At 36.4% G+C, this 11,312-nt stretch overlaps 1 protein-coding gene across 1 annotated transcript; it reads right to left on the bottom strand.

Annotated features, from left to right (window-relative positions):
- Positions 1-2,318: 2,318 nt before the first annotated feature.
- On the bottom strand, positions 2,319-2,890 carry LOC118023869 (iron-sulfur cluster assembly 1 homolog, mitochondrial-like). The gene has a single exon (XM_035025327.1). The coding sequence runs from the start codon at positions 2,843-2,845 to the stop codon at positions 2,456-2,458; it is 390 nt and encodes a 129-aa protein (XP_034881218.1). The 5' UTR covers positions 2,846-2,890; the 3' UTR covers positions 2,319-2,455.
- Positions 2,891-11,312: the final 8,422 nt, after the last annotated feature.

Here is an 11,312-nt window from a genome sequence, read left to right as displayed (position 1 = left end):
ATGTCAAAGAAGTTACTGCCTGTGTTCTCTTGTAGGATTTTTATGGTTTTAGGTCTCACATTGAGGTCTTTAATCCATTTTGGATTTATTTTTGTGTATGCTGTAAGAAAGTGGTCCAATTTCATTCTTCTGCATGTTGCTGTCCAGTTTTCCCAGCACCATTTGTTGAAGAGACAGTCTTTTTTTTTCTTCCCCCCCCATTGGGTATTCTTTCTTGCTTTGTTGAAATTAATTGACTATGTAATTGTGGGTTCATTTCTGGATTTGTATTCTGTTCTATTGATCTCTGTGTCTGTTTTTGTGCCAGTACCATATTGTTTTGATCACTGCAGCTTTGTGGGTATAACTTGAAGTCTGGAGTTGTGATGCCTCCAGCTTTGCTTTTGTTTTACAAGATTGCTTTGGCTGTTAAGGTTTTTTCATGGTTGCTTACCATGAAAATTCTGATTGTTCTAGTTCTGTGAAAGAAGCTGTTGGTATTTTGCTAGGGACTGCATTAAATATGTAGATTGCTTTGGGTAGTATAGACATTTTAACAATATTTGTTCTTGCAATCTGTGAGAATAGATTGTCTTTCCATTTCTTTGCGTTCTTTCCAGTTTCTTTCATCACTTGTTTCACAGTTTTCAGTGTATAGGTCTTTCATCACATTGGTTAAGTTTATTCTTAGGTATCTTACTTTTCTTGGTGCAATTGTAAATGAGATTGATTCCTTAATTTCTCTTTGTATTGCTTCATTATTGGTGTAGAGAAATGCAACTGATTTCTGTGCATTGATTTTTTTATCCTGCAAGACTTTGCTGACTTCCTTTATAGCAGTTTTTTGGTGGAGTCTTACATATTTTCTGTATATACTATCATGTCATCTGCAACTGGTGAAAGTTTTACTTATTCCTTGCCAATTTGGATGCCTTTTTTTTTTCTTTTTGTTGTCTGATTGGTGTGGCTACGACTTCCAGTCCTATTTTGTATAAAAGTAGTGACAGTGGACTTCCCTGGCTTATTCCTAACCATAGAGGAAAAGCTCTCAGTTTTCCTCTACTAAGGGTGACATTAGCTGTGGGTTTTTCATTGACAGCCTTCATTATGTTGGCTAATTTAAACCTACTTTGTTGAGGTTTTTATCATGAATGGATGTTGTACTTTGTCAAATTCTTTTTCTCTATTGAAATGTTCACATGGTTCTTATCCTTTATCCTATTGATGTGATGTATCACGTTGATTGATTTGCAAATATTGAACCACCCTTGCCACCCAGGAATAAATCGCTCTTGATGGTGGTGAATGATTTTTTTTTTTTTTTAATGTGTTGGTGGATTTGGTTTGCTAGTATTGTTGAGGATTTTTGTATCTGTGTTCATCAGGGAAAGTGGCTTGTAGTACTCTTTGTTAGTGGTGTCTTTATCTGGTTTTGGTATCAGGGTAATGCTGGCCTCATAGAATGAATTTGGAAGTTTCCCTTCCTTTTTATTTTTTGAAATAGATTGAGAGGAATGAGTATTACCTCTTCTTTAAATGGTTGGTAGTATTTGCCTGTGAAGTCATTTGGCCCTGGGCTTTTGTTTGTTGGCAGTTTTTTGATTACTGATTCAATTTCTTTGCTGGTTATTGGTCTGTTCAAGTTTTCTATTTCTTTCTGCCTCATTTGTGTTAGTTTATATGTTTCTAGGAATTTATCCATTTCTTCTAGGTTGTCCAGTTTGTTGGCATATTATTTTTTATAATATTCTCTTATGATTATTTGTATTTCTGTAATGTTGGTTATTATTTCTCCTCTCTCATTTGTGATTTCATTTATTTGGGTCCTTTCTCTTTTCTTTGGATAAGTCTGGCTAGAGGTTTGTCAATTTTATTGATTCTTTGAGAGAACCAGCCCTTTGATTTCATCGATATGTTCTATTGCTTTTTTAGTTTCTATATCATTTATTTCTGCTCTAATCTTTATTTCCTTCCTTCTGCCTTCCTTAGGCTTCATTTATTGTTCTTTTTCTAGCTCCTTTAGGTGTAAGCTTAGGTTATTTATTTGAGATTTTTCTTGCTTTTTGAAGTAGGCCTGTATTACTATATACATCCCACTTAGAAATGTTTTTGCTGCATCCCAAAGATTTTGAACTGTTGTATGTTCATTTCATTTGTTTCCATGTACTTTTTTATGTCTTCTTTGATTTCCTGGTTGACCCACTTAATGTTTAGTAGCATGTTGTTTAAGCTCCATGCATCTGTGTTCTTTCTAGATTTTTTCTTGTTGTTGGCCTCTAGTTTAATAGAATTGTGGTCAGAAAAGATGTGTGGTATGATTTTAATCTTTTTTTTTTTTCCACTTTCAAAACGCATCATTTTATTTTCCTCATAAGGCAGTCATACATTATAAACTTTAAGCACGTGACAGTCACATGATTTCTTCAGTAAGCCCTAGGACTTCCATGAGTTTTCCTGGAGCTTACAGCCAGAGTAGTCAAATATTAAAGCTTTCTCCATAGCCACACATTCCTTTGATGTTTGGGTTATTGAAAACAAACTCACTGGATAATTTATCTTCAACATAGTCCATTTCTGTTCCTAAAAGTGTTAGCTGTGCTTTCTTTTCGATGAACACTCTGACTCCATCTTGAACAACTTCTTCATCAGAATCTCCTTTTGTCTTTGTATATTCTAGAGTATAAGAAAGGCCGTTACAACCCCTGGTTCGGACACCAACTTTCAGACCTACGTGTTCGGGCTTATCTTTAAGAAGCTGTTTTATCTTGTTTACTGCTGAAGGTGTCAGGGTGAGGGCGGCCCGGGTGGGCTGCAGCTTCCTCTTGCTCACAGCCCGGACAGTGGCCCGGACTAAAGAAGCCGACATCCTCACTGTCCCGGAGCCCCGGTGCCTCGGGCTGGAGCTCGGCCACCTCAGCCACTCTCCATGGACACGGCGGCCGAATTTGATTTTAATCTTTTTATATTTGTTGAGGCTTGTTTTGTGGGCCAATATGTAGTCTTGGAGAATGTTCCATGTGAACTTGAAAAGAATGTGTTTTCTTCTGTTTTAGGATAGCGTGTTCTGAATATATTTGTTAAATCCATCAGGTCCAATGTGTCATTCAAAGCCATTATTATTTATTTTCTGCTTTGATGATCTGTCCATTGATGTGTGGTGTTAAATTCCCCTACTATACTATTACTGTATTATTTTCAGTTAGTTACTTTATGTTTGCTACTTTTATATATTTGGGTGCTCCCATGCTGGGTGCATAAATATTTTCAATTAGTTGTATCTTCTTGTTGTCCCCTTTATTATTATATAATGTCCTTCTTTGTCTCTTGTTGCAATCTTTGTTTAAAGTGTAGTTTGGAGGCACCTGGCTGGCTAAGTTGGGGGAGTGTACAACTCTTGATCTTGGGGTCATGAGTTCAAGCCTCAAATTGGGGATAGAGATTACTTAAATAAAAAAAAGGTTAGTTTGTCCAATATAAGTATTGCTACTCCAGCTTTCTTTTGACATGCATTTGCATGGTAAATATTTCTCCATCCCCTCACTTTCAATCTGCAGGTGACTTTAGGTCTAAAATGAGTCTCTTTTTGGCAGCATATAGAAGGGTCTTATTTTTTTTTATCCATTCTGACACCCAGTGTCATTGATTGGAGTATTTAGTCCATTTACATTCGAAGTAATTATTGATGGGTATCTGTCTCTTGCCAGTTTATTTCTTTGTTTTGTGGTTGTTTCTGAAGCTTTTCTCTGATCCTTTCTTTAGTGATATATTTGGATTTCTTTATCTTTATTCTTTGCATGTTTATTAGTTACTTTTGATACATGGTTATAGTTAGGTTTGTATATAGCCTCTTCTGCAAAGTCTATATTCAGTTGATGGTTATTCAAGTTTGAACCCATTCTTTTCTCCCCTCCTCTCCACATTTTATATATATGTTATTGTATTTTATGTCCCTTTTTGGTGTATTAGTTCCTTAACTGATTTTTACAGAAATACTCATTTTACTGCTTTTGTGTTTCCTGCCTTTATACTGTCACCTTTGGTCTCTCCATTCCACTCAAAGACCCCCCTTTAGTTTTTCTTGTGGGGCTTGTTTAGTGGTCACCTTTAGTTTTTGTTTATCTGGGAAATTCTTCATCTCTTCTTCTATTCTGAATGATAGCCTTTCTGGATAGAGTATTCATGGCTCCAGATCTTTTCCATCCCCCACTTTGAACATATCACTCCACTCTGTTCTGTCTTGCCAAGTTTCTGTTGAATAATCTCCAGCTACCCTTATGGGTTTTCCCTTGCAAGTTAATGACTTCTTTTATTTTGCTGTTTTGAAGATTTTTTTTCTTTATCACTATATTTTGCAAATTTAATTACCATATGTCTTGGTATTGGCCTGCTTCTGTTGATTTTTGTGGGAGTTTCTGTGCCTCCGTGATCTGGATGTCTGTTTCCTTCCCCAGATTAGGGAAGTTTTCAGGTACTATTTCTTCAAACAAGCTTTCTGCCCCTTTTTCTCTCTTTTCTTCTTCTAGGACTTCTATAATATAAATGTTACTACGTTTGATGGAGTCACTGAGATCCCTAAGTCTGTTCTCATTTTGCATAATTCTCTCTTTTGTTCAACTTCATTGCTTTCCATTACTTTGTCTTCTAGGCCATTAATTTGTTCCTCTACCTCCTCTAGCCTGCTGTTCATTGTATCAAGCATGTTGCTAATCTAGTTTATCACACTCTTCATCTCTGCTTCATTATTTTTTAACTCTTTTATTTCTGTGGTAAGGATGTTACTGATGTCTTATCTTCTCAAGTCCAGTGAGTATATTTATCATCATTGCTTCAGGCATGTTACTTATAATCTTTTTCACTTAGATCTCTGGCTGTGGACTTATCTTGTTCTTTCGTTTGTGATAGATTTTTCTGTATTTGCATTTTGTCTACTTCTCTGCCTTATTCTCTCTGTTAGAAAGCTTGTTAGGTCTCCTGCTTCTGAAAGTAATGGTCTTATGAAGAAGAGATCATGTAGTGCCTAGGGCCTGGTGCTTCAGGGCGTGTTTCTGGTGTGTGCTGTGTATACTCTGCTCTTGTGTTCTGGCTGATTTATCCTTCATGCCATTTTCCTGAGGCTCTCTTTGCCTGCTATGAGCACCGTTTAGTCTCTGGCCTGAATGTAGTGAAGTTTAACTAGGAGTGTTCTGATCTGCTTGTGAAGTGAGACCTATCACCACTTCCACTGCAGCTGAGGCCTTGCAAAAACTCTTTGGTCAGGAGACTTGGTGTGGGCAGTGGTTTGTGCTTGTCTTCTTGGGCAGGGACCACCCTATTGGTGCTAAGGCAAGCATGACTGACAAGGGCAGTTCCACCAGAGTGCAGAGGGGTGGGGCTTGGTGTAAGCAAGTTTGGCTGCCACTGTTGGTGTTGTGCTGCTTTCCACAGGTAGCTCTTTGTCCTGAGGGGACAGGGAGGGAAATGGGGCCAGCTAGCTCCTTTGTTCTCAGAGAGGTGTCTCTTTGATTGCTGCCGTAGGGACACCCTCTGCAAAGAGCAAATAATCTCTCCTCTGTGTGCTCCAGGCACTCTTCAGATCACTGTTTCCATATTGTATGCCTCTAGCTTATTTGTCTGCCTTCTCTCCAGAAGCAGCATTGTGTGCTCAGGTCTCTATCCCAGCCATACCTATTAAGTTTTAAAACTCAAGACTGTAAGCCCTGCTTGTTGCAAGAACTCAGAAAATTCAGCCCCTCTCATTTTCCAAGCCAGTGGCTCCTGGGAAATGTTCTCTTTGTTCATTCCCCTGTATGCTTCTCTTTCACCATTCTCTTGCTCCTTCCCTTCCACAGCAGCCATGATCCATTTCTCCCCTAAACCACATCTCCACACTTCCTACATTCTTTAGTATGGCTTCTTTTCTCCCTTTAGTTGTGGAGTTTCTTCTGTCAGTCTTCAGGTTGATTTCTGAGGTATTTAGGGTGATTCAGTAGTTATCTAGTTGTGTTCATGGGATAAGGTGAGCCCAGGGTCCTCCTACTCCACGACCATCTTCCTTCTCCTTGGGGTAATGTTTTTAAAAGGTAAAAGAGGGCATTAGTGGGATTGTGCAGGGAAAGTTCCAAACCATGATGTGGATCCTTTCTTGGGAGAAGTAAGAGGCGTGGTAGCAAGATTGGACAGAAAGAACGTCAAATTGAAATGTAGATTTGGAAATATCTTGGGGAACCCAAGAGAGAATCCAAAGCAAAGGTTTCTCACTGGATAAGCCCAAGGTTGGATGGAAATAGCCAAGTCCCAGTACCTCTTTTTGTCCCTTGTGATGGCTGCCCAGGAGGAGCATGGCTTGGCATGAAAACTGAGATGGATCCTGAGGACATTAGCAGGTGAAGGCAGTTAGCTAACTGCACTTGTTGCCCTTGGACAGAAAGTTCTTTTTTCATGGGAGGTCTGAGCAGCACATCTCCTTAGCTGCCACTGCAAACTTCTTTTATCCCTTCAGTTCCATCATACTTTACTCCTTCGACTTCAAAGATCATTTTAGATGGGGAACATACTCTTACTCTGTACTTTTTTTCTTATTAAAAACTTGCATTGCAGGTAGATTAAATGACTTGGACAGGATCTCACATCATTTGTTGGAATCCTTTAATTTTAAGGTCATTTTCCCACTTAATCACACTTCCTTCTTTCTCAATGTATTTGATGCTCATGAGACTTGTTTCTTTAAGTACTGGGTTTTAACTGTGACTACTGTCCCATTTTTCTTCTGTTTTTCTTTATTTACTATATCTTTACACCAAACATCTTGCTAGAAACTGTGTCTATATTAACATTTTTTTTCTTTGTTAAGATTGCTGTTATAATATTAAATGTCTGCAAAAGGAAATTAGTATTCAAGCAGTGAAGAAAGAATATAAATGAGAATGCTCCTTGACTGACATCAACTCCGTTCTTTTCCACAGCAATTACTAATGTGACCATTTCTCCTTTTAATTTTTCTGGTGGTTCCAACACAATTCTAAAATAATGATATTCTTTTCTTATATTTCTTGTTATACTTTGCTATAAGCTATGAAAGATGGTGGATTTATCTCTCTTTAAAACATTACATCTCCTCTCCATGCCCAGTGTTTGCAATTTACAAATAATATTTAAGTGATAAAAGGTTACTATTTCCTTATCTCTCAGCTTTAGATAATTCATTGTGTCCCCCATTATGTAATCTATAAGCCTCTTTATCACTTCTCCCTTTTTTTTTTGTCTTCTAAACCCTGTTGGCTATACCATCATTTGTTAATATTATGGTTTATGACATTTATATTCTCTGCTGCAATCTAGAACAATTATTACCTTTTCTCTGAATTTTGAATATCAAAGTACCAAGAAAGGTAATAAAATCTTATGTTTCTAAATCTGTGATGCTCACATGAGAAGGTTTAGAATGTCAGGGTGATGTAATTCTCTTCTTCTACTACTCAGTAAGTGAAAAATTATCCAACATTCTATTTTGATTTATATAAGCACCACCCATTACTTTTATAGATTTTTCTTATCTGCAGTTCTGTTTTTCACCCCTTTTGGACAGAAATAGATAAATACAGATACATTTATTCTTTATATATGTATAATGTATATTACCATCTTCAAAAAGTTTATTTTATTCATGTCTTTTTTTTTTAAGGTTTATTTATTTTAGAGAATGTGTGTGCAAGTGGGAGGGAGGGCAGAGAGTGGGGAGAGGGTGAATCTTGAAGAAGACTCCCCACTGAGTGTGGAGCACAACTCAGGACTCGATTGCAGGTCCCTGAAATCTTGACCTGAGATAAAATCAAGAGTCGGATGCTTAACTGACTGACATACCCAGGTGCCCCTGTATGTCTCTTTTAAAAAATGTTTTGGGGTGCCTGGGAGTGGCTCAGTCGTTGGGCGTCTGCCTTCGGCTCAGGTCATGATGCCAGAGTCCTGGGATCAAGCCCCTCAGCCAGGAGCCTGCTTCTCGCTCTCCCACTCCCCCTGCTTGTGTTCCCTCTCTAGCTGTCTCTCTCTCTGTGTCAAATAAATAAATAAATAATCTTTAAAAAAATTTTATTTTACTCACCATTACTGTTTCAAACTATCTTTAAATATGGTCTTTTTTTAAATTTCAAGGGTTGTTTTAAGTCTAGGGTCTCTTTTTATTGTGCTTTTATTTATTTTTTGAAGATTTATTTGTCACTTTTTTCTAGGATTACCTGCTGAAATATTTTTTAAAATTTCTTGAGTAGAAGGTAAATTTTCTGTGGTAATTCCTGCCTGAAAACGTAAAATTTGACTGTGGACAACATTCTAATTTCAAAACCATTTTACTTTTTCTTTTTCAGTATAATCCTCAACAATCTCTTTTTTCTAAAATTAAGGTTTTTTTTTTTTAAATTTTGAGATGATCATAGATTTGTAGGAATAGCTGTAAGAAATAATTCAGAGTATAATTCTTGTGCCCTTTCCCAAGTTTCTCACAATGTTAGCATCTTGCAAAACTATGACAAAATACTACAAGGATACTGATTTTGCTACCTACACTCAAGATACAACACTGTCTATAATAGCAAGGATCCCTCCTCCTGCTTTTTTATAGCTACACTTCTCTCCCTTCCATGCCCAGTGCTCCTAATCATGGCAACAACCGATCTCTCCTCTATTTCTATAATGTTACCATTTTAAGCATGTTTTATAAATGCAATAATACAACATGTAACATTTTGAGGTTGCTGTTTTCAATTAGAATAATTTCTTTGACATTCATCCAACTTGTTGGATATATCAGTGGTTTGTTATTGTTGTTGTTATATATTTATTTCTGAATGGTATTCCATGCTATGAGAGTACTATAGTTTGCTTAACCATTTACCCACTGAAGGACATTTGTTTTGTTTCCAGTTATTGGTTATTACAAGTAAAGCTGTTATGAACACTATTGCACTGAAGTATAAATTTTCATTTCTCTAGGATAAATGTGCAAAATTGCAATTGCTGCTTTGTATGGTATCTTCATATCTAACATGAAGATATGTTTATATATATAAACATGTCTATATATACAGTATATATATAATGCTGCCAAAATGTTTTACAGAGTAGCTGTAGCATTTTGCATTCTCACCATCAATATATAAGTGATCTATTTTCTCTGTATCCTTGCCAGCATTTGGTTTTGTCATTCTTCATTTAGTAATTCTGATGGATCTGTAGTGATATCTCATTGTGGTTTTAACCTACATTTATCTGGTGGCTAATGATACCGAACATCACTTTGTGTTTTAATTTGCCAACTGTGTACCCTCCTTGATGAAATGTTTGTCCATGTGTTTTTCCGGTTTTCTAATTGGAGTGTGTGTGTGTATGTGTGGCACTTTACTAATGACTTTTACGAGTTATTTATAGACTCTAGAACTAATCCGTTTTTGGATATGTGCTTTGTAAATACCTTTTCTTTGTCGTAGTTTATCTTTTCATCCTCTTAATGGGATCTTTTGCAAGGCACATATTTAATGCTGATGAGGTCCAGTTTCTCATTTTTTCCTTTTATGGATTGTGCTTTTTCCTAGGCTTATATCCTGAAGATGTTTCTCCTGAATTTTTACTTTCTAATATAGTTACAATTTTACATTTACAATTTTGCATTTAAGCTCATGATCCATTTTGAGTTAATTTTTGTATAAGATGTAAAGTTAGGTTGAAGTTCATTTTGGTTATCTATTTGCCCAGGACCATTTTTTTTTTTTTTTAAGGCTCTCCCTCCTCCATTGAGTTATTTGCACCTGTATCAAAAATCAATTGGGCATATTTGTGTGGATCAAGCCACTGTTAAAGAAGGCGTGGCTATGTGCATTTTACAGTTAGAAAAAAGAATGGGGGATTGTTCGTGTTCATACAGCTAATCAGTGAATCATCACTTTCAAACCCGGCTTATCAAAGTCAAACGGGTTTTCCTAGCTTTTATGGACTGTGTCTAATGGTTCCTTCACATTCCCACAGTACTTTGCACACAATAGATACTCAAAAATGGGGGAAAATTGAATTTATAGTCAAGTGATCACTTAGAGTACATTGCATGTTTTAATTGGTAAGAGATCATAGAGGAGAGTTGACCTCTGTCTCTAGGCTGTGCATTACGACTAAAATATCTATAAAAGGGATCTAGTTTCAGAAATTTTCTTTCACTTGTATGGTTTCTCTTTGGGGGTTGCTTTACAATGCAGCTGTTTTTTGTTTTCTTAGAAACCTGACAGCACTTCTTCATTTTGAAGACAGACTATTAGAATAAAAATGAAACTGGCCAATTCTCCAAAGTGAGATTCTACAGTCACTAATTTAACGAATAGGTTGTCTCATATTGTGAGACCAAACTTGAATTATATATATAGTTTTTGATTATCAGTCCACACTGTCCTCTATATTCAGGTAAATATTGAGAATGGAGGTGTAGTCACTACCTATAAATGTCACTAGGACCATCTGCCTCAGAACTCTTGGAGTGTTGCTAAAAATGAAAATTGAGTGCTTCTACCCATGACTACTTAATCTAAATTTTGATGTTTGGCCCTGAAATACCCATAAATATATTAAGTAGGTGATTTTTTTTTTTTTTCAGGACCATATTTGAGAAACATAATGCCATAGGACTGTTCTAGGAAAATATAGTTCCTTAAGATTAAGGTATCTGGCTTAGTTGTTGATATAAAATCCTTCAATAACTGGACATAGATAGGAAATCATGCATATCATGTGGCATCCAGTTTTTCCAGAATCGTCTGTTATATATGTTTACTGTTGAGGCCACTGCTGCAAAATCAAAGAGCAAAATGGATAAATTAAAAAGGTCACATGAATTACCTTTTTCACCCTTGTGGTAACTGAGCCTTTTTAACCAGATATGCAGATACAATGACATTTAACCAGACAGACATAAAAAGACAGAAAAAAACAATCCTAAAAATTCACATGAAGCAACAAAATGAACCTAAATCACTAATGCAGTCTTGAGCAAGAAAAACAAAGCTGGCAGCATCATACCTCCTGACTTCAAACTATATTACAAAGCTATAGTTATCAAAATGGTATCATTCTGGCATAAAAAACAGGCAGATAGACCAATGGAACAGAGTAGAGAGTCAAGAAATAAACCCACACATAGGCAATCAACCAATTTTCAACAAAGGTGCCAAGGAATATACAATGGGGAAAGGAAAGTTTATTCAGTAGATAGTGTTGGAGAAATTGGATATTCACCTGCAAAAGCATGAAACCAGATCCTTACCTTACACTGTGTATAAAAATCAACTCAAAATGAATTAGACTTAAGCATAAGACCTGAA

This window comes from Mirounga leonina, unplaced genomic scaffold, assembly GCF_011800145.1.
Source record: "Mirounga leonina isolate KUSES-001 unplaced genomic scaffold, KU_Mleo_1.0 Mir_180, whole genome shotgun sequence".
Lineage (NCBI taxonomy): Eukaryota > Metazoa > Chordata > Mammalia > Carnivora > Phocidae > Mirounga > Mirounga leonina.
Note: the sequence above shows the minus strand (reverse complement) of the source record. Positions and strands in the feature narration are given on the sequence as shown.